Consider the following 23908-nt stretch of genomic DNA (forward strand, 5'->3'; position numbering starts at 1 on the left):
CTTTTTGTTTTCTGGTGCAGCATCACTGACACAGAGCTGGAACCCCTGAAAACTCAGCTGACAGAATTGGACCAAGGCATCCAGGATCAGTTGGATACTATTGCAACAATCAAATCCAACCTTCTCCGGGGTGATGAGAAAATTGCCAAAATGGTGAGCACGGTTGCTATTTCCTGAAGTCCAACTTGGGTTTTCAATTATGGCTAACTTCTGTAGATTTGTTTCCCAAGAATACCTCTCTGTCCAATTTCCTTTCTGAAGCCATGTCTTTCCTTGCTTGGAAATCACTTAAGCTGGACCCTGAAACCGTGAATGTGTTGGTTTGGGCACATAACATCACGAGCATTTTGTTCCCACTGTTGGATTCTGTTGGATTATTCAGGTTTCACACTGTGATCACTTAATAGCCTTTAAACATAGTTGGATATAATAATTATACTCAGTGAAACAAAATGGTTGTTTTTGGTCTGCTTAATTTTTTAGTTCACACAGTATCTTATTCAATTTGTTGCACCTTTGGTCACTGGGTATTATGCGTCTCTGTTCCTGAGCACTTTTGCACAAGCTCTAGCACAAGCACCAAAACAATGCTGCTATTTACCATACGGCCCAAGAACCAGCCCTCAGAGTACATCACAAGCACACCACAAGTCAATCCAAAATCCTCTAGTATCGAGTCATATTAAGCAATTGTAATGCATCGTTACATTTCTTGTCCTTGTTCAGCCCGGCTTATCTCTTGCCGTACTTGTGATTTGACTTGTGATTTGGGTCGTTATGGATGGGATTAAAAATCTTTCTGCCAAAATTATCATTGCTGTTCAAGATAAACTTTTATCAAAGTAAACTTTTCAAAAAAATCTGGGAATGTGCACACTTTCAAATTTGCAGAAAGAGTGAAGGTCTATTTTTGGCTTGTGCTACTTTTCCTACCCCTCAAAAGAAAGTGTCATCTGAAGTAATTTAATGGAGTACTTGGTGAGAAGAGAAGTATTGTTTAGTTGTAAACAAAATGTGAGAAACCGAAGAAAGAATTTGCATGAAACGTTCCCTTAAAAAATCAATTTCTTTGCTACTTTGTATAAAAAACCATTAATTTCCTGTCTGTTTCTACTATCCTTGTTAAATCAGTAGTATATTGAGGTTTTTTTCAAAAGTTATGGGGGAAAAAATGAATTTACTTCAGATGTGGACGTTGTGTTCTGTACTTTGTTCAGTTACATTGTCAACAAAGTTTTTACTTAAAACGAAAAAAGTTTCTTACAATTCCTGCTCATTTTTTGTACAAGTTGGACATGTAAGTTTTTTAAGATATAAAGAGTTTCTATATTATGTTTTCTTTGTATGTTTAACATTCAATATTTGTTATATTTTGTTCTGCTCTAAAACATTTTCAATTACCTGTGGGATAATTTTCAGATCACTCATAATTGGATGAAAATATATTTTAGGAATAGGAATCTTCAGACTTGGATGTCATCAAAAATGCAACTTTGACATGGTGTAAAAATTCCACATCTGTCTGTGGATAGATCTGATGCTGGAATCAAACTTTGAAAATACATGTACCTTTTGTCAAAGAAACTAGGAAATGCTTGGGCAGCTTAATCATTGTTGGAATTGATTAACAGTCTATACTGAGAGTCACAGTTCTATACAAAATCACCTCCACATTTTGCTACAAGTATAAATTGATCAACTTTTAATAGAATTCAGTCATGAGCCAGAGTAGTGAATCTGGAGGTCATTAAGTCAGGGGAATACTCTTACACCCTTCTTTTTCGTTCTGAATGTGCATTTTCATAGATCAACAGATTTAGCTTGCTCTCGTATCACATGAGGTTTGAAATTCTCCTTTTACCGGATGTATTTTTTTCTCCATTATTTTGTTGCATTGCTGTTTTGTATTTTAATTGTTTTATTTATTCTGTTTTTAATATCACCTTTGTACATTTCCTTAAATAATCACAGGATATGGCAAAATCAAAATTTAAAGATAGCAGTTATAAATATTATGATTCAAATCCTGATTTTGTTGTGGTTAAATGACTGAAGTGTTTGACAGATGCATTACTTTGTTCAACAAGTATTTGCTTTTTTTCAGATGTTGTTTGTACATTTCAAAAACGAATATCCATTTGTTATTTACTGAAAATGTGAAGTTGATTGCTTCGTGAACTGTATATTAGTAGAAAGAGTGTTCTGTTGTAAAGTTTTCCAATTTGCAATCTGACCTTACACTGGATAGGATTAAGGTTTGTCTGTGTAAATGTAAAGACAGACCTCAAACTCTGAAGTTGAAGGTCAGGTGTATTTATAGCATAGATAAGTCAGTAGTTATGTACTTAATTAGTTGGTGGGGGAGATATTTATGGAACTTTGATGTCCACGACCACCTGCATGCATGGAGGTAGTGTAGATGAATTGTTTGCCATAGTGCGTCATTGCTTACTTTATTTTTGAACTGATGTCTGGATTATTAATAAAACCTGCACACATCTAACATATAACTTCATGATTATAGCCCCTGCTTGTTATAGATGTATCAAAAAGCAAGGAAACAGCCCACTTCAGCTTGCTTCCTGGTATTATTATTATTATTTATTCGGCCAAGATTTGCAACAAACATATAACAATGCAGAGAATAATATGACAATGTAACTCTACAGGAGACAAGTAGTACAAGTATAAAGAAGTCATGAAACAATACAAACAAGTGTAAACAAAAGCAAGGAGGTACTTAATAAAGGCAGAAATGATAAAAAGGCAAGGTTGTTGTTTCAAAATAAGACAAAACAATAACAGAACAAAACCCAAATTAAGATGGCCAGGATCTTAAAAGGGAACACTGAAATTAATATAAAATCTGTTAACAGAGCAGTAGTTAATAAAACAACATACATTTATAAGAACATAAAAATACAAAATTAGCAAATGGCAAGTTTGTAAATAACCACTTAACAGTGTGGAACAAAAAAGGTCTACTGCAGCTCAATGCTGGTGTTTCATTGAAGGAATTTTTAACGCTGATCGGATCCCAGAGGGGCTTACCCCTATGACTCTCTGTCACTTGTGAAGTTAGCTTTAGTCTCACCTTGGGCCAAAAGTGGTTAAAATAGCAATTGCCAAGTTAGAGTAATACCAATGAATGGGCTAATTCCGGCCTATTGTGTAGGCCACATGCACGAAAACCTCCATGAGTAGCCATTCTGAATTGATTGAATAAAATTGTGTGCACCCTGGGACCAGCTTTTCTAGGCATTCCATGCCTTGTTTTTGACCATACGTATCAGTTGTCCGTCATTGGCAAAATTGTAGAGTACATTTGTAAACGTAGGGCTCTTTAGCATGGGAATTTTCGAAACCAAAGGTATGCGCAGATTTTCAATCTTAGAATCAGTTTAAGTTGTTGTGCACAGGAGAATATTGTGTCATTTTCAATTCAGTGATAATATCAATATTATGGATTTTACGACACGTTTTCAAAATATAATGTGTTTTATGATTTATCGATTTTACATACATGTGTCAAATAGAATAATGTAACCTAGCAGTTCAGCGTACGTATCTACGCTTCTTGTAGGGATGCCTCCTATACATGACTGTACAGGATCAACATTAGTTGCGATTAAATTTCCAGTATGACTCGCCACGTTCAAGTTTGTTTTCGTAAGTTAACTTTTGTCATTAGTTCACTGCCTTTACACCTTATCACGCCAAGTTATCCACAAAAATCCATTTTGAGTGCTTTTAATTCCGCCTGGGATTTCGTACTAAAAAAAAATTATTAAGGGCCATACATACATGTTTATGCATATGGCATTGAGTTTCTTTTATTGTGTGTTTACCGAATATCAATGTATGTATAGTGTACTTCCTCCAATTGTGTAGCCCAAATAAAGTGCACTTTGAAAGTACGGAAATTAATTGAAACGAAGTGGTAGCTCGACGACAACCGTTCATTAAAATGCTCTAATGTAACTGTTTGACTAAAATAACAACAATGATCTTGATATCATTGTACTGTTCTCATGAATAAACATACTAAACCGGGAGCCAGGTTGAGTTTAATTAACAATTTCAGCACAAAAGGTTTGATGGAACCAATCGATTGCCCGTCGGGGGTTCCGAAATGGCCATTCTTAAGTTGCCCTAGGTCGGATGGGGGTCAGGGGACCATGGCCAAGTGTCCAAAATTTTAAGTTTAATTAACATGTCGCGCACAAGCGCCGTTTTTGGACTTAAGTGTTGAAATTGACCCCCTGATACCAATTATGCTACTGAAGAACGGAGAAAAGTCGGACAAAGTTACTAAAGAATGATTTAAAGACTGTATTAATATATGTTTCATATATATACTGTATACATAAACAAATGTACACGTATATATTCTGGTCAATAGTGGGCCCATTATTTTTGCCCAAACCGTGCCCAAATTTGTGATAAGAGCATGAAATACGGCGTGCAGATCCAAAATGGTCAGAGAATCATTTTAAGAGGTGGAACCACCTTGAAACCTGCCGATTTGGGGGCGGATCTTGATTTTTTTTTTAAAGGGGGTGAACGGAATAAAAACTCAAAAGTATTAAACATTCATTCTCCTTTTTCATGCCTTGAAATAAATTTGGACATGACATAAAATATTCTAGCATTTTAAAGTCATATTTTCCGCCCAATTTGTGGGCATGGCCTAAAAAATGTGTAAAGGGGTGGTGTATACGAGTGGTTTGATCCACTTCTGCCAAATATGGTGCATTTTCGTGGCAAAACCATGAAAATTGGCAGATCTGGTTGAACTTAAATGTGCTGAGCATATTTTTTTCGAGAGATATCCACTTTGGAATTTGCTTACTGTGGGGGCAGAGCACAAAATCCAGAAAAACTGTTTCTGCAGCATTCAGTGTTCTTTGTATGTATGCTTTCAAATAGGCGTAGCATATGAAACCACCAGGTACTGTCACCCATTTGGTGGGCATGGCATAAATTCTAGGCTATTTATGGAAGCGCCTTGATTCAAACGAGGCCCAACTCCTCATTTTGGTGGTAAAAACACATTCTGCATTCGTTAACTATACAATTTTTTTTACAAAACACTGTAAACGGACTGTAAAGACTGAAGGTATAGCATTTTGCCCCTTTTGTGGTGCTACATTTTAAAGTACATAGTAGGGGAAGAATAGTATACATGCTGACTCAAAGTAATTTAATCTACCTCCAGTCTAGCTACAGTAACCTGTAGCATCATGTCAAAAATGCAGTCAGTTTCCGTTGTTTTTTTTTGATAATTTGTAATGACTTTTGGCGTGATCCCTGAAATATGGCATCTACTGCATTCTGATTTAAAAAAAGAAAAAGAAAAAAAAAGACATTGACAAATTGGGATACCGCCAACATTTGCTACCGCCATCATTTGCTTTTCCGTAAAAACAGCACGTGGGAAAATTTTCTAAACCACCTTCAACGTTTTCTTACTTCTAAATTATACAAGTTCAGGCGGAACACTTTCATACAAGAGGTCCCAAAGTTAATTTTGGCAAAGACTTTGTCATCAATCGATAGGTACTCTTTTTTTCTAAATGCAAATGTTCCTACATGCCTTTAAGGATGCTCCTTGATTCTTGACAGTTGATTAAGATGTACACATAGGTTACATTAGCTTCAAGCCTTTAATATGAAAAATAATGCAGTAATTTCGATCGTGCCAGTATAGACCGGGAGCTAGGTCGAGTTGTTAATTATAAACTCGACCTAGCTCCCGGTCTATACTGGCACGATCGAAATTATTGAATTATTTTTGAATTGGCCCCAATCGTCATGGGAATGAAAAGTTCGCTGCGCTGAAAAACAAACATGGTACAACATGGCACCGAATACATATGATGTTTCACAATCGATAGTAATTGGCTGTTAAGAAGATAAGTATAAATTTAGAATAGTTGATGCATTGTCCCTAGTATGATAGTGATTCGAAATGGTAGTAATTTGTCATTAAGTCAACAAACAGTGGGTATCATTCAAGTATATAATTATGGACTTAGTTTGTTTGCGATGTAGGAGTGTTTGATGTACGTAGGGGACAACAAAACTGTACAAAGGGTTCTTTGCCCATGATAACCCTAGATTTCACAACCTCTTCCATCATTTGCCTAGTCTATGTAATATACCCTGGCCATGGCGAAGCCAACGATGGTCTATTGTACTACAGATTCGGCGATTAATTATGCAACTAGACTGCGTACTATGACCTCGAGAAACTGACCAATCAGCAGGCGCCAAACGTGCGTAATTCAAGCTCCCCGCGTGCGTAAACATCACGCCCTCGATGAGTAACATTTTGTACAGGTGGTTGTATTATAAAAACGCGGCATCGAAATTGACCAATCACAATCTTAGTCCTAATTTCGGAATGAAATGACGTCACGCATGCTATTATATCAGACGTTAAACAGGAGTCTTGGCTCAGTGATTAACGGGTGATGCTCAAAGACTATTTTGCCCTCCATGGAGAATTTTTCTCAAAACTCAACACATGAATCGAAACTCTCCAGCCGCGGACGTATTGGGCGCGGCTGAAACTGAGGGCAAAGTAACTTGCTCTTCGTTTAGAGCATCAAGGATTCAAAACAAGCGAGTCTATTCTTCGACTTCGCACTTTGTATATTCATCAACATTTGAAAGCAGTCTTGTAGCAAGTCAGCCTATAGGGCCTAATTATGTTTGGTACAAAGAAAATTGAATTGAGTTTCTCCGTGCTCCGACCCTAAATTGTACAGATTTCCAATCGTATACTAAACTTTGCCTGTGCGCTTCTCACTGAAAAAAGCCTCTTTTTTATTGCAGCTATAGAGCCATAGAAAATTCTGAAAATAGCACGAAGCATGAGAAGATTTAAACATGACTCGAAATTAATGCACTTCTGTTGGGTTCCGCGCATAAGTCCGACGCCTCATACCCGGTCCGACGCCTATAAGTCCGACAAAGTGGGTCCATCAAAGTCCGACGCCTCATAGGTCTGACGCCTCATATTAAGTCCGACGCCTCATAAGACCGAAATTTATGAGGCGTCTGACTTACGATACGGCCCCTTCTGTAACTGAGCCCATCGGCATTTTGCAAGTTTTTCCCAGGAGGTGAAGATGTAAAAGAGCTGCCTAAAAGGTTCATTCAAATATATTGAAGGTTCATGTAATGTGTACCTGGGTGAGCGATCACGGCAAAAGCCTGGGACACTACAGTTTTGGCAACATTAATGTGGCAGCTATTATCATTAACGAGCCGCCCACCCAAAAGGGAACCAAGAGACAAACAAACAAACTAACAAAAAATACACAAACAATTAATGCCGGAAAGACAAATATCAAACTTAATTTCAATGCCAGGTAAGTTTTAAGTGTGCCATGTTTATTTGTTTGATTTCAATTGTAATTATAGAAATATATTCGATGATACCTGTAAATGGCGGGCCTCAGCTGTTGGATATATCGAATAAATAAAATTAAAGAAATTAAAAGTTTCCCCCCGAGTTTATACCAAGTGGCTCTTCACGAGAAATAGTAAAATGGGTAGCTAAACTATGCGAATTGTTTTCTTGTATGTTTGTCTATCCTCCCAGATACAGCAAACGGAGAGGCCCAACCGAAGTAAAAAAAGGGCGTTTATGTTTTTTTCTTCCAAAGTCCGGCTATATTTTGCATAACGTATTTGCAATAACAATTATATACTTTTTAAGTATTTTGGCGGATCTTTGGAACCATTAACCCTTTTGATAAAGTACTAGAGCAGTGCTATATATATTGCGTGAACTAGCATCTGGCGTTGCCAGATGGATCATCAACAGACGACTGTGGGCACCTTCCAAAAGTCCTAAACTTGATGAAGATCGCCATGGCTGGCTTGCGTATTTTGGGACTTCTTGTGTTAGCAGTGGCCGGTGAGTATGCCAAATAATACTCTCCATGCGCGGATCCAGAGGGGGTAGGGGTAAGCCACCGGGCCCCCTGGGCTAAAAGCTATAAAGATGTTTTTACGGCACACGTTCGAAGCCAAATTTGACATCCGGACCCGAAAGACGACGCAAGTACATTTCAAATTTAATTTCCTATACTCGGGCTCGTATCACGTTTTGGGTCCGGGGCAAAATGGGTCATTCTTAAAATCTCTGAAAGTAGCCCCATTTTTTCGTAACCCCAGAATGGATTGCTTTGCGCGCATACCAATAATTGCATTACATGTACAGGGTGTGTCAACAAACGGAACCCAAACCCCAAAAATGTACATGAAGTTCAAATATAAATATAAAAAAATGTAGCACCAAAACTAATAATGACTGGAAAGCCAATTTCGCAAACTACTTTTAGATGCAAAAATTACTGAAATAGCTCAATCCATTCTAAGAATATCACCATTTAAACCCAATGACCCTCGTGAATATTGTGTGTTCTGACTTTGGATCAACAAAAAAAATCACGCAGAATACTTGTTTCAACAACTGTCGACAATTACTGTAGTATATAATAATTAACAGCCCTGCTTGTAGGCAAACAATATGATTTATAAAATTCACTTCTTCTTTTTTAAGACGGGCCTACAAAAGGACTTTGTTTGAATACAATTGTGACGACGATTCTTGAAGTCGCATTTTTGGACGAAAGAGGTTTTAGGGTTTTCGTGTTTTATTATGGTAATATACTTTGAACGGATTGAGCAATTTCAGTATTTTTTTCATCTAAAAGTAATTTATAAAATTGGCTTTCCAGTCATTGTTATTTTTTGGTGCTACATATTTTTTTAAAATAAGAAATACAATGTAAATTTTACGGGGTTTGGTTGACGCTTTTTCTGACACACCGTGGATTCCCTGTTTGCGCAATTAATTTGGCCAAAATAGTATAGCGAGGGCCTAAATCACCTACCGGTACTTATACGCGCTTTCAAAACTTGTATAAAGGATCTTTCATAAAATTCATTCAAAGAAACATGGCATCCAATTTAAGCACTGGATGATTTTTATTTTGGGACAAAAAAGGCTCGCCTCGCAAGCAGACTGGTTTACCGGTCCGTACATCATCGATTCTGGTTGTGGGGCAGGAACAAGGCACAGTACATGTACCTCCATACTGTCGGGCCGCTAGTAATCCCAAATGTGTAAAGCAAGAAGTTTTGGGCCAAAGGATTTTATTCTCCGGGATGAAACTCGATAGTCTGGGGAATGCGGCAACAGTGTTGTGAAACATTGGCAAAGGTTCACCTGTTATTTTTGGCCAACTTGGCGGGTAGTTTATTTGATAACATTTAAGCAGATTCGCTGATTAATTATGCAAGACAACTGCATCTTGATCTCTAGATTTTGACCAATCAGTGGGCGCTTTCCATATCAGATCTTCGGTCATTACCAGAGTCGCTTCGGCTTCGTCTTCGGCTTAAGGAGATTTTAGGCCCCCAACTTTTGGAACTCCAGCTACATTTTGGTGCCTGTTATGCTTCAGGAACATTCAATCTGTTGATGTGAAGCCAAAAGTTTGAATATTTTTGTTTAGTTTGCCTCTCAGTGATTCAGAAGTCGGAGACAAAGCCGAAGCCAAAGACGAAGCAAAGATTTCGAAAACCCCCATAGTCATGGATAAAACAAAAACCCAATCCATATAGACACGGCAACAAAGGCTTTGTCACGCGCTCTGTATTATGTTGCGCGACACGCGCCCGGCTGTTGTATTACAAAACATTTCATTCGACTATACCAATCACAGTTTTAGTCCTGATTTGGGAATGAAATGACGTTACGATTAAGTAAAGTCGACTCCGATTGGCTGAGGCGAGATCGCATAAATCTGCATGCTTTGACATAATTTTATCAGACGTTATACAGTCATGAGACGTGGCTCTGTGGTTAACGGGTGATACTCAGACTACCTGGCGGGACGAACTTTGACTCTTTTTTTCTCCAAAGCCCCTCCCTTCTGGTATTACGATAATCACTGTCCATGGGCCACCAACGTCGGTTTTTTTTATATCTAAGTTCCAAAGAACATCACCCAACTTTTGAGGTTAGTAAGGCGATCAACAGGTAGGCCTACAGTGAAGTCCCGGTGCTTTATGTTTGCCTGGTCGCTGCCAGCGTAATTATAACAGATCGTATCTTGAAAAGTCAATAACAACCTGGGGGACTTTTACCTTCCTGAGGTAAACAGGGCAAATGTGGCATGATTTCATTGCCAGATAAGTTTGTTGGCGGGAGAGGTGATTGTATTAAGAAGGGGTGTGGTCTCGAACGACGGTGGACTTTGATTACCTGCGGCCCCTCTATGGCATTGAGGACCTTTTCTTTTTAAATGCTCGCAACGAAAGACAGCATGCACAGACGCCCTGAGCGGTTTCAGTGCCAATTTGAAATTCGTCAATGGGTCATCAATTTTAGTAGTCTGAGTATCACCCGTTTATCCATAGTCTGGTTCCCAGACCTGACAATAATTATACCCGCCGCTCACGTCCAAATTGTAGGTGAGGCTCAACCTCGCCCCCAGGTTGTCGAGCAGTACGCGCCCACCACTACCTGCTCTCTCGCCCTGGTATTGGATCATTTTGCATGTGCACGATTTTTTTAACACGTATGCAAATGAAGAAAAGTCTCGTGTCTGCATGGGCGTTACATTGGCGTTTGTTTTTGTACTGAGGTATCTGGGGTTAAAGCACAATCAATTCGTCGCGCCGTGAGTTACGAAAACACGATTGTTTTAATAGTTAAAAAGTTACAATCTTATCCCGCCAATATGTAATATCACATTTCATATTAATATGAGCAAATTGGAAAGGAAAACATTTTTGAGAATAATCATAAAAACATGTAATGCACGTTGGAAATAACAACAACTAGAACACGATATAAACTGTTCTCTAGTTTCCCCAAACATGCCACTTTGTCACAGCATCATTTTAAAGGGAAGACGAAATAAAACGAAATGATCAAATTATTACGAAATACCTGACTGGATTGTTGAATGAAGTATCCTGTAAAATCATGGCTCCTGGTGTGCTGACATTTTCTAGAAAATATGACATTTTTCCAACGCTGGTCGGCCGACCAGAGTTGAAGAAAACTGACTGTTTTTCAAAAACTGCTCCGAATTTTTCAGAATTAGTTATTCCGCATTTTTTTTTTTTTTTTGCAATTGATTACACACCCGGTAAAGGGGTACGAGTCTGCTAGACTGATTCTTTGACCTAACAATTCCCCAAAGTCTATAAATTGCTCCGTTTCATCTTAAGTGGGGTCAGAGAACCAGACTGCAACATCATGATTGGTTTTCTTTGTTTTTCCAGCATCTACAAGCCCAAAACGTGAAAAAGAGCCATTTTCACAATATTTGCTTTAACATACTAATCGATTTATTACTCCAAATCGATTTATTTCTGAAAATGGCAGCAAAAGCAAATTGTACATTCTCTTTAATGAGATTATGACAGGATTTACCGTACGATGTATAAAAATGTACCATACCTAGCTGCACGAACCGCTCGTCTAGCAAACGATGCCCGTGCCCGAACGGCCAATGCATGGCGACTGGAGCACTGGCCCAGCTTGCGTACTACGGAAAGTCACACGCTGCGCTTTGTGGGTCAGCGGAAAACCTGTATAAACGTCGGCGAATGTGTACTTCTTAAGTTGGACTGTCCTATTCGCAATTAACTCAAAAATGGTATCATTATTTTCATCTATTCTTTATCTGCTTGGCACTGTCTTTACTTTGTCCAGAAAAACTGGAGAAATATTTGTAAAATTGGATTGACACACTCAGGGGTTGAAGAATTTTCGGGGAAAACGTATTGTTTCTCTCTTCAAATTTTTTTCAGGATAATTTTAAAATTTTCACAATCTCAGCTCAAAACATGATTGTAAAATTCATATTTAATGTTCTCAGAAATTTTCATGAGTTTTTTTTTTATGTGTTTTATTGTTTTTGGCTGATCAACGGGTGCGGAATGGCGCCATCTGTCGTTTGTGCGATTTCAGAATCTTTTAGTCTGGCCGTACGCATGCGGGGTAAAAAACCATTACCTGCACACTCGAAAAAAATGGTCGGCCACCATTCGATACAAAACCTCATTGGCCGGGGGTTTTGTGCGTAAACCTTATCAGGATCAGCCGATCACACAACTTGCCAAAACCGCAAGTCCCACCATAAAGAATAAGTTAACCGGACCATTTTTTCCAAGTCTAATGGCTGGTCTTTTAAAAAGAACTTTTGCAAAAAGGAACGACACTTTGGAAACATCATCAGTTTGGATATTATGCTTCATGAATTTCTGAATAAACGAGCGCATTTAAAAAAAAAGTATTTAATTACTTATTTTATTTAAGTATTTTTAAATTTGGATAATCTCAGCTCATAACATGATTGTAAAATTCATATTTAATGTTCTCAGAAATTTTCATGAGTTGGTCGTCTGTGTTATATTGTTTTTGGCTGATCAACAGGTGCGGAATGGCCCTCTGTCCTGTTCAGAATCCGTCTGGCCGTACCGTACGTGCGCATGCAGGAAAAATTCATTTCATCGCGAAAGGCACGGAAACACTCTCGAAACGTAATAGACCGGGAGCTTGGTTGAGTTTAATTAACAATTTGAGCACAAAAGGTTTGAAGGTAATCGATTGGCCGTCGGGGGGTAGTTCCGAAATGGCCATTCTTAAGTTGCCCTAGGTCGGATGATGGTCACGAGGGGACCATGGTCAAGTGTCCAAAATTTCGAGTTTAATTAACATGTCGCGCACAAGCCCCGTTTTTGGACTTAAATGTTGAGATTGACCCCCGATACCAAAAATGCTACTTAAGAGCGGAAAAAGTCGGATAAAGTTACTTAAGAATGAGTTAAAGATTGTATCCATATATGTTTATATTATAATTATACTGTATACAAATATATACACTTGTATGTCCTGGTCAATAGTGGAGCTCCTTAGGCTCATTTTTTTGACCAAACTGTGCCCAAATGTGTGCTTAGAGCATGAAATACGGCGTGCAGATCCCAAACGGTCTGAGAATCATTTTAAGAGGTGGACACACCTTGAAACCTGCCGATTTGGGGGCGGAGCTTGATTTTGTTTTAAAATTAAAGCGCCCTCAGTCGACAGCAAATGATTAGAGATTGCCGAGTACTCGAGTGCGAGACTCCTGAGTGAAAGAAATCTGGTAAATTTCACTTTTTTGTTTGACATTTGAGGGATTTCAACCCACCCTAGAGGTACCTATCCACATCAAGATGATACTTGGGAAATATTGAGGCCTAACATTTCGTGACAGTAGAGTTTGGAGGTTTGAAAAAAATTGAGAATTTTCAGCTACATCATGTCAACAATAAGTTCATGCATTAGCCCGACTGCGTCTGGCCGTACACTACTATGTAGATTTTTTTTTCCCGCTGATGTAGCGATTTTGCTACAGAGTTTGATCGAGATTATCTTTTCATCCAGGACACAAATTTCCAAAGTTAAGGTTCTTAGTCGTAGAGGCTAGAGCAACTCATACCTTTTCGAAAAAAACGTTCTTTGGTCGCAATATTTTCATCCATCTGGCCAAAAGACGAGTTTCAGTCATCATCTTCCACAAATATCGTCCTGAAAATGCTCCCCCATTCAGCAGTCATTTACGAAGCTTCATGATCGACTTGAAACAGACCACACAAAAAAATGTGAAAAATCTTGACAATTCAGTGGCTTGTTCGTAAAAAAAACGCCAGTTCCAACGGCTGTCGTCCATTTTAATTTGGGTAGTGTATATTTTGCCGGAGGTAACGCCGGCAAACTAACGTTTACTAAAGGTTTGCCGGCGGCAATCCATATCAACAGAGGGCGCTGTACTCTTTAAGATAGGGCTGAATTATAACATGTATTAAATTCCCACCAAAGTTGTGTAGCACAGTTGGTGCAGTGGTTAAGCAATAGCTCTAGTGAGTGGGATGTCCCGAGTTCGAATCCTGATCCCCGGCACAATTTTAAGGTTTTTTTTCCAATCCCCAAATAAATAAGAATATTCTTCTTTTATTATTTTAATATGTCTCAAACATTTTATTGCAGAGTATTACTTTTTCTTTTTCAGATTTGTGGCTCTGGAGGATTTTTTTTAAAAGGGAAATGAAGTCCGAAATTATAAAATGGTCTGATTCCCATCTTGTGAATACGAGGTTACAACGATAATATTGGCATGGAGCCAGACTAAAATTTGTCACCCGAAAATGTTTAAGTACAAAAAAACAGTAACTGCGCATGTTCAGTGCATATCCGGCAAACTAACGTTTACTGCAGGTTTGCCGTCTCCGGCAAAATATCCACTGCCTTTAATTTGCTAATTATGTAAATGTATGCATCACGTGGACGCGTGATGACATCGAAAAAAATCTGTGCGCGCGATGTATGTGGGTACCACACCACTTTCAGGCGCCGCAAGTGAGTTCAATTTCTTGTCTGGTGCGTTGTCGCGGAAAGCAAGACGAGAATGCTGATTTTTTTTCGATGTCATCACGTGATGTTGTAAAATAGCCTGCAAATGTAAAATTGGTCTCATTTGAAAAGTTGGCGTCCAATTGGAACCAAACTTGAGTTATAGATTCAACATGGCAACCTTCATAGTTGTGAAATAGGCTGAAAATGTACATGTACAATTGGTCTCATTTGAAAACTTGAAGATGTCAAATGTCACATACATTTTTGTACCAAGTTCAGTTTTACTTTTACAGACCACATCCTCCAAGCTTAAATGCGCAACTGTTGACTTGAGTCTTCATTTCATGCTGCAATTCAGTGTAATGTTTCTTTAATTTTTAGCAGTCCATACAATTCCACCCTCATTACTACCCACATTTATTTCTACACTGATCAAGGCCCTCTGATCCTCTCTGAGTGCATTCGATTACTTCCCCTGCGCTTACTCGTGCAAGCGCAACTGCGTTCGATTTACCTCTCAGGTGACTTTTCGCACTTACTCGAGCCTGGCCCAAGTAACCGACTCACCGAACTGGTTACTTGGGTAAGTATCCCATAAGGCCATGCAACAAACATAGCTGCCAATGTGACGTCCGGCGGGTGCCTCAGGCTGTGTCTGAAACCTGGCTTCCAGAGCTATGGCTATGTCCATTTTCAGTGCGTCCCTGCGTATTTTCTATGGGTGTGGGCCTAAACCTAGCTCTAGACAGTTGATTTGGATGCAGCCTGTGTCATGTCGAGGTTCAACTTTCCAGTTGTTGCCAAAACTTTACCCGAAACCGTTCGTTCATTTAACTCCACTGTGCATGTCTGATATCACGCAAGGAGCCAGACGCGAGTAAGCTGGGGGAAGTAGGCCTACACTGTAATCGAGCGCACTCATTAAACTACCCTTTGCCATTGCCACCCTACAATCCACACCAAGCAGTCTGGCCCTGATTAGTCATTCTTTCCAAAAAATCAAAAAGAAAACAGCTAGGTGAGACGCATGGTTCTAGAACCACCTTGTGTATTGTTAATAACCTGCTTCTTTTGCTCTTTTTATTTCACAGTACCACTGGTCTACAGTGTTGGTGAGTTGACTTTTTTTATATACCTATAAGCCTGACTGCAGGGACCTATAGACAAGCTCTTTGCAAATAACTTTCAAAGGACAGATAATGTATACATGTCTGTCTGGCCTAGCTATTTCACTCCAATGCAGGAGGAAAGCCCCTTCACCAATTTTCTATCTCACACAGTATGAACTTGTAACAGTAATAGCTGCTGAGCATTCTTGTGTGCAGAATTTGGCTAAAATAATTTGTTTTGCAATGATGAGGTGGTCATGATCATGAAGCAACTTAATTTGGAATCCTTGCAAAATCTTTTCTGCCATTTAAGCTTTGCTACATGTATTTCATTTTATGGACAACCAGCATCAAACTGATACATGACGGGATGTTTCTGACACTGCAGGAAATGCCTCCCAGAAAGGATCTGGTTGGATCATAATTTCAGGTCCTCCATTTATAAACTTGAAATACATGCACATGTACATGAAGGTCTCAGTTGGCTCACTTAAGGTTAATTCGACAAAATGCACAAAAAACAGCCAATAACAGGACTGCTTCTAAATTATACAAGTCTAGCCCAGGTTGGACTTCGTTGTGTACATGCGATGGAGTCCAGGGTGTTAATTCTACTGAAAAAAATTGTAACACCTTTGTCATACCTGTATATTTACCTGGTGGAGCAAGCTGAAATTACGTTTACGTATTCCTAGTGTCCAGAATTATGCATACCCTTGGTTTAGAAAAGGTAAATATGTCTGGGGCGAAGTGTTTACCAAAAAAAATAGCAGTTCCATACTTTCGTTGAAAACATCCTCAGTAGGCCCTACTAACTTCCTAAGAAATATTTAGATACCTTTTTGGAATCAAAAATATTGCAGCAACGTAGCTTTCGATGTCATCACGACATCTTCATTCAGCGTAGTGACTTAAACCACTCAGGTCATGTGACCACCTTTTGGACGATCACAAACCAGCAGGTCATAGTAGATGTTGGGCCGGTCGTATCCGGTGTCTCTGTTAAGGGATGGCTTTTGTGTCCTGATATCGATTGCTTCGCGTATTTTCCTTTTCCAGAACTGGTCCTCCCTGGTAATGACTTGGGCATTATCCAAGCAGATGGAGTGTTGGTGATCTTTGATGTGTTCACCAACCACTATTAAAGGGGCTAACTTCAGGTTGGAATGGTTTTTTAACCTTGTGCCTAGCGATCTGTTTGTCTCGCCCACATATGTTTTGGGGCAATCGGGACATTATATCCTATAGATAACATCGCATTTGTTTTGATGTGGGGTCTTATCTTTGGGGTGAACCAAAACCGATCTGATGGTGTTGGTTGGTTTATGGTATGTTCTGACGCCATGGTCTTGGAAACTGTTAGTGAGTTTTTCCGAAAGTCCCTTGATGTAGGGTAAGGGAACACTGATGTTTCTTCGGTCTTTGGAGTTGGTGTTTTGAGTTTTGGGTTCCTTGGGTTTCGGGATCTTGTGCATCCAGTCCTTGTAACCGTTAGCTGTGAGAGCGGATTTGACATGTTTGCATTCTTGGTTCCTGTCCTGGTCTGTAGTCACAATCTTGTCGACCCTGTCCAGCAACGTCCTCACTACCGGTCGTTTGTGTTCCAGATGATGGTGGGAATCAAAGTTTAGATATTGTTCGGTATGGGTTGGTTTCCGATATATGGTGACCTTTGTGCTGCCGTCGTCGTTGACATGGGCGCCGGTATCTAAGAAAGGGGGTTTGCCATCATGTTCGGGTTCATTGGTAAACTTAATGTTGGTGTCAAGATTGTTGATGTGCATCGTGAACTCCTCAATGTTGTGTTCGTGTATTAAGACAAACGTATCGCCTCATGTACCTGAGCCATAGTAATGGTGGGTGTGGAGCTGTGGATAAGGCCTTGGCCTCGAAGGTTTCCATGTACAGGTTAGCCACAATGGGCAAGACTGGTGAACCATGGCTGCTCCATGTTTTTGTTTGTAGAACTGATCTACGATGACCTGCAGGTTTGTGATCGCCCAAAAGGTGGTCACATGACTGGAGTGGTTTAAGTCACTAGCTGAATGAAGATGTCGTGATGACATCGAAAGCTACGTCACTGCAATATTTTTGATTCCAAAAAGGTATCTAAATATTTCTTTAATATCAACGTGATGGAATCCAATAATAGTATGCTGCTACTAACTTCCTGTGTGAAGACTTGCATGCGTAAGCGACACAGTTACTATGCCGTGTATGCAGGGCATACATGCCCTGGACGTCAGCCGTAATGCAATGAATATGTCATCCAACCTGGGCTACTAAATACCTTGCATGCATGTATACACAAGAACTAGAAGTGAACTGCCTTAAATAGTTACCGGTATGCTACAATGTAGTTTCTGATCTTGCTTACATGTGCGCAGGCTGCCCAACTAACTTCTATCTTATTGGAGACATATGCCTGAGCCTCTTGCAGACGGATGACCTGACATTCACTGATGCTGAGGCAAAATGCAAGACTCTCAATTCAGAGGCTACGCTTGCTATTGTGAAAGACTACCGCACACAAGGTGAGACAATACTTTCTTTTGAAGTCCTTTTTTTTTTAAAAAAATCCATGAAAAAAAATTGTGAAACCACAATATATTATTCTGCAGCTTGAGCATTTTCCTGGAGTTGGGAATTTTGACGAATTTTTTTTTTTTTTGAATTGCTAATATGATATTTGGAGTGACACACATAAAAGCGAACTACCAGGTACATGTAAGCATAATTTATGGTTACCAAATTAAAAGTACCCAATCCATGTGCAGACAGTATTGGCCTTGGAAACAACAGACATTTGTGTATCTTCTGAGGAGTGTCTGAACAAATTGGAACCATACAAATTAAGCCATACTAGCAGTTTTCGGTTGAAAAACTAGTTTTTGTATCTCGTACATACAATGTAGCTAGTTTCTCTTCAAAAGACTGACTTTGCATTTTGGGTTGTTTATTGCAGCCCAAATTGTTGCATTTATGATGTCCTTGGACAACACCCAGGATGTATACATTGGACTCAAAGCTACCCCTGCTAACCCCTTCTATACTTGGAGCGATGGGACGGCATTAGATGTGTCGTTTACTCGATGGGGAGTTGGGCAGCCAGATGGATATGCATTCTTGGTAATGTAGCAAATAGTTACAACTTACGGTACATGCAAATGGAACAAACGTACAATCTTCCCTTTTATTAATATCAAATGTTACATGGGTGATTGCTTTTTAAAAGTCAAGGGGAATTTTGTCATTATATTCATGTGTTTATTGGACCTATCGTTAAACATTGATTTTATTCCTCAGTCCTTTATTTGCTAGAACACCGGTGGCCAGCCCACCCTTTTTTTAACAAGCATTGTTTATTTCCTTTGCGGTTGAAAGGAAAGGGTGTAATTTTCAGGCTTCACAAAAGTACCTGTCTTCATTTGTTTGTAACAATTTAAGATATCCAGAAACAAGGAAAACAACCCTGAGAAGATGATTCCATTATTGGACTAAATCAAACATACCGGTAATACATGATATTGATATTGATATCATAATATAATTCAGTGCCTACTCATTATTCAGTTCAGTGAAACAGGCTGCATCCATTGTAACTGCTAGTTGTAACCAAATCATTTTGACGAAGCCTACCATTTCTTGCATGTACATGTACATGTAGCAGAAATTCTTTCAGTCACACATAGGCCTATGGCTCATCATAGAAGATTAATAATAAATAATAATACCAGAACCGTCAATATGTCAATACTGGTTACTGGTAAAGCTGACCTTAAAATCGGGAAGAAATCATTCGAAAATGTCCCCAAATCTATGTATTTGTCTCAATTTCTAGGAATCCCCTCAAGTTGTTATTTCACGAGTAGTTGATCACTTACATCATCTAAGTATATTCCGAATTTCAGCATAGATCTGTTGTTGCAAACACTTGTGCTACACCTTGAACTATCTCCAAGGAACATTTAGATGAGGATTTTTTCCAACCAAACTCACGTGCATGGTTTTCATGGAACAATGCTGATGAAGCGAATATTAGCATATTCACTAGCGGGACTCGGCATGACTTTGCGTGGGTCTCGGTATCAACCAATGCGAATAGTGTGATATTTATTAATTAATAACTTGATTGTGAGGAGGCGAGACTGCAAATGTTTACTGCACACCATAATTGATATAGGAACCAGTGTTGTAGTTGAGGCCACAATCTTCGAGGCCGAGGCCGAGGGCACAACCTCCGTGGCCGAGGCCAGCTATTAAAACACGTAAGAAAATATAAATCACTAAAACATGGCTAAGATTTCGTTGGATTTTTGAACATCTTTTTAGTTGAATTGACTTAGTTTTGGATTGCCTGGCTTACAAAATTTACAGCTTGCAATGTGTTTTCTCTTGCCAGTGATATCATTTACGCACGTGGGAAGCTGAAGCTCAACACAGACATGCTTTGTGTTTCGCGAGCATGCATGCATGTGAATTACGGGTTGGTTCCCTGCCCCATTGCCGCTTTGGCTACTGCACTTGTGACGTTCACTCGTTCAGGGATGTACGTCGTAGGAGTGCTGCTTGAAGTTTCCAGCGTTACTGCATAATGACGTCATTGGCGTGATGTGGGGAAATTTGCCAGTGCAGTAGCACTGGAACGAAGCCCCTGACTCAGACGGCGGTTTTTGCTCTTTGTTGATGTTTTAAATTTTCATTCAAATTACAAATAAAAACTCACCTATATGACTGTAGATAAATTTATTGCAGCAGAGGATCCATGCAAAATGAGAAAAGAATCAAGTGGAACAAGATCAAAAGAGATATTTCCGGTGCAACTCCGGGTGTGAAAAAAAAAATCCTCGGTACACGTACACACCTGCAGCTCCTGCGCTATGTGTGTAATATGTGGGGACAAAATTGCATGCGAGGATCATTCGGAACTGCGCTATATAAGTACCGGTATTATAATTAGCTGTTTCGGTGACCCATCGAAACAGCTCTTGTTTTCGTTAAGATTTTTTTTGGCTTTTTTTTTAGCTGTTTCGGTGTACACACCGAAACAGCTCTTGTTTTCGTTAAGATTTTTTTTTTTCTTTTTTTTTTAGCTGTTTCGGTGTACCTTGTTTTCGTTAAGATTTTTTTTTTTCTTTTTTTTTTTTCTTTTTTTTTGGCTTTTCCGCAAAAAAGCGGAAAAGCCTTTCTTTTTGTTCTCATTTTTTTTCTTCTTCTTCTTCTTCTTCTTCTTCTTCTTCTTCTTATTCTTTTTGTCGCCTAAATCCCATAGACTTTGTACACGTTTTTTCTCAGTGCCACTTTTGGTATTAATCTTCGTCATACATCATTCAAATTAAGCATAGTCATAGTCATTATAGCAGAGATGTGCCCCGAAGAATGACGTCATGGTGACGTCATTGACTAATTTATTATAGATTTTTGAATATTTAATTTTTCCCATAGACTTTGTACACAAAAATTAAGAAAAAATTGTCGATTTTCAAAGGGCATTTTTGACTGTTTGCCAGTAATTCATTTTGATCACTCTTTGTCCAAGCAAAGACCCTAATTCAAACAACATTGTGTAATGATGACGTCATGATGACGTCATCAGGTGTTTATTTATAGGCAATTAAATTGTGACACTTTTAATATTTAAAAATGCATAAGAAATCAACCGTACGCGTCCGCAGCATTCTTTTGCCGGCAAGTGGTAGAGTAGGTTAAGGTCTTCATTTCATTCAGTGTGCGTGCAATCACGTGACCCTTGCTTCCGGTCGAAAAAAGCCCAAACCGGAAGTGGCTTATTATTTGAAAGTGGTAATAGATATGAACTTGCCTTCAACGGTGTTAGTCTTTTGGCCGATAGTATTCTTCAAATCATCTACCGATGACGTCATGCAATCTTCGAGCGCCCTCTAGCGACAGGTTGAAAATTAGCAAAAATGTATTTTGAATAGATGTCTGTGGCGAAGTTTGTCGGAATAGCCTAAATATTGGTGTATATGATGACCTTGACCCACGTAAGACGTGTGCGAAGTTTTAGGCGAATGACGTCATTAGACCGGAAGTTATAGTGAAAAGACCCTTTTTCAATTGAAAATTCCTGAAAACTCAACCATGGCAGTTTTTATATTTGTTTTTACTTTAATTGTCGATTAAAGGGTAGGTCTAAAACATTTCAAAGTTTCGAGGAGATAAGCGAACTCGAACATACCCTGCGCACGCTTAAAACTTCACGTTGACAATACCTCTACTTCAAAACATGCACAGGACAGGACATCCACAATGTACATGTACATGCACGTACGTTGTACATAGGCACATACATGTACATCGTTTGTCAGTCAGCATGCAGCGCACGTGTTGCTGAGGTCGAATCCTGTCCACGGTGACCGTTTTAGCCGATTTTCGGCTAACTTTGACAAATTTTATGTTCATGCATGCGCATAGACAGGGACGTATTATAGCCCTTTTGGCATTAATCTTTGTCAGATATCATTGAAAGTTGGCATAAGCATAGTCCCTATAGCCGAGATGTGTCCCGAAGAGTGACGTCATGGTGACGTCATCAAGTGATTTATTATGGATTTATGAATAATTAATTTTTCTCATAGACTTTGTACACAGCTTTCTCCACAAGTCTTTTCCTATACAACACTGATATATCTTACTGAGTAGTTCTGAACTTTGGCCGAGAATTACTATGAGAAGGAAAAAGAAATCGTATTTTTTTACGAATGCCATTTTATTGAAAATATTCCCAAGAGTCAGAATATCAAGTAATATTTTATAAAAATGTTTCAGTTTAAAGGCAAATCACGTTTTTAAAGGTGCAGTTTTTCTGCTGTGGGATTTTTAACCCATTGACTTTGTACACGTTTTCAAGCCACCATTTTAATAATTTGGCGATCTGGAATCGTCATTGAAGTTACAGCCAAGGAAGACCCTCATACAAAAATTATGCCAAGACTATGACGTCACGATGACGTCATCACCTAATTTTTTATTGATTTTTGAAAATTTACGTGCATATTGTGAAGTCTTATATCTACAGAAATGTAAGTCCGATTGGGTTGAAACTTGGTATGTGGCTATACCAGGATGTGTTATAGATTAAAAATGAGGTGACGTCATGATGACGTCATCCTGAGATTTTATATGAATATTTGATTTTTTGGACCTTTTAACCATATCTCCCGAACGCAACATGCAAAATGCAAAATTCTTTTTTGCATTAGGTCTGTTAGGTGATAGGTATTCACACAAAACTTGAAAAATGTGTGACGTCATCATGACGTCATCAAAATGCGATTTTTCAAAACTCATATAAGGAAAGGTCCAATTGTCATGAAACTTGGTGGGTAGGTAGATAATAGTACTAGTATGCAAAGTCCGAAGTGACGTCACGATGATTTCATCAAAAATTCCCAAAAAATTGTCGATTTTCAAAGTGCATTTTCGACTCTTTGCCAGTAATTCATTTAGATTACTCTTTGTCCAAGAAAAGACCATGTACACACGCACATACATCATATTGCCGAGTTCAAATCCTGTCCACAGTGACCGTTTTAGCCGATTTTCGGCTAACTTTGACAGATTTTATGTTCATACATATTCAGGGCATATTATTGATTAAAAAAATCATAATGCGGAAAAGCCCTATTTTCTGTTGCAAACAGACATAGACCTCTAGTTTTTTCTTATTTTTCCACCTTTCTCCATATGTTTTGTACACGTTTTTCTTCTACCAGGGCACTTTGGCACTTTCGTAAACCCGATCGACATGAGACTTAGTACATACTTAGACCACCACCCTCAGATGGTCCTAGACGAAAATTGTGATCATGACGTCATCAGGTGTCGGGTTACGTCACATTAAAGATGCATTTTCCCCTATATGTTTTGTACACGTTTTAAAACACTCCAGTTTGGCATCTTCGTAAATCCGATCGACTTTAAACTTAATTCATACTTAGACCACCACCCACAGATGGTTCTAGACGAAATTCGTGATTGTGACGTCATCAAGTGTCAGGTTACGTCACATTAAAGATGCATTTTTCCCCATAGGGTTTGTACATGTATTAAAACGCTCCATTTCGGCACTTTCGTAAATACGATCGACGTTACACTTGGTACACACTGAGACCATCACCCACAGATGGTCCTTGAAGAAATTCGTGATCGTGACGTCATCAGTTGTCACGCTACTTTACATTAAATATGCACATTTTCCCTATATGCTTTGTACACGTTTTAAAACACTCCACCTTGGCACCTTCATAAATGCGATTGACCTCAGACTTAAAACATACTTAGACCACCATCCACAGATGGTCCAAGAAGAAATTTGTGATCGTGGCGTCATCAGGTGTTCGGT

General features: G+C 39.0%; 2 protein-coding genes across 10 annotated transcripts in view; both read left to right on the forward strand.

Moving 5' to 3' along the window:
* The window catches only part of LOC119746553 (TRAF3-interacting protein 1-like), a 29192-nt gene extending 25265 nt beyond the window's left edge, over positions 1–3927 (forward strand). For 7 of the 8 annotated variants that reach the window (XM_038188136.1, XM_038223532.1, XM_038223535.1 and 4 more), the window contains one exon: positions 21–3927. In XM_038188136.1, the coding sequence (XP_038044064.1) occupies positions 21–177 (157 nt within the window). In that variant the 3' untranslated portion in view covers positions 178–3927. The remainder of the gene's footprint in view (positions 1–20) is intronic. The other variant, XM_038223533.1, reaches the window with a different exon arrangement.
* Positions 3928–13106: 9179 nt separating this feature from the next.
* The window catches only part of LOC119744597 (macrophage mannose receptor 1-like), a 75246-nt gene continuing 64444 nt past the window's right edge, over positions 13107–23908 (forward strand). The window contains exons 1-4 of one of the 2 annotated variants that reach the window (XM_038220604.1): positions 13107–13184; positions 15526–15546; positions 17931–18077; positions 18509–18672. In XM_038220604.1, the coding sequence (XP_038076532.1) occupies positions 18526–18672 (147 nt within the window). In that variant the 5' untranslated portion in view covers positions 13107–13184; positions 15526–15546; positions 17931–18077; positions 18509–18525. Of the gene's footprint in view, positions 13308–15525; positions 15547–17930; positions 18078–18508; positions 18673–23908 lie in introns of both variants that reach the window. The other variant, XM_038220605.1, reaches the window with a different exon arrangement.

Source organism: Patiria miniata, unplaced genomic scaffold (genome assembly GCF_015706575.1).
Source record: "Patiria miniata isolate m_02_andy unplaced genomic scaffold, ASM1570657v1 HiC_scaffold_7, whole genome shotgun sequence".
NCBI lineage: Eukaryota > Metazoa > Echinodermata > Asteroidea > Valvatida > Asterinidae > Patiria > Patiria miniata.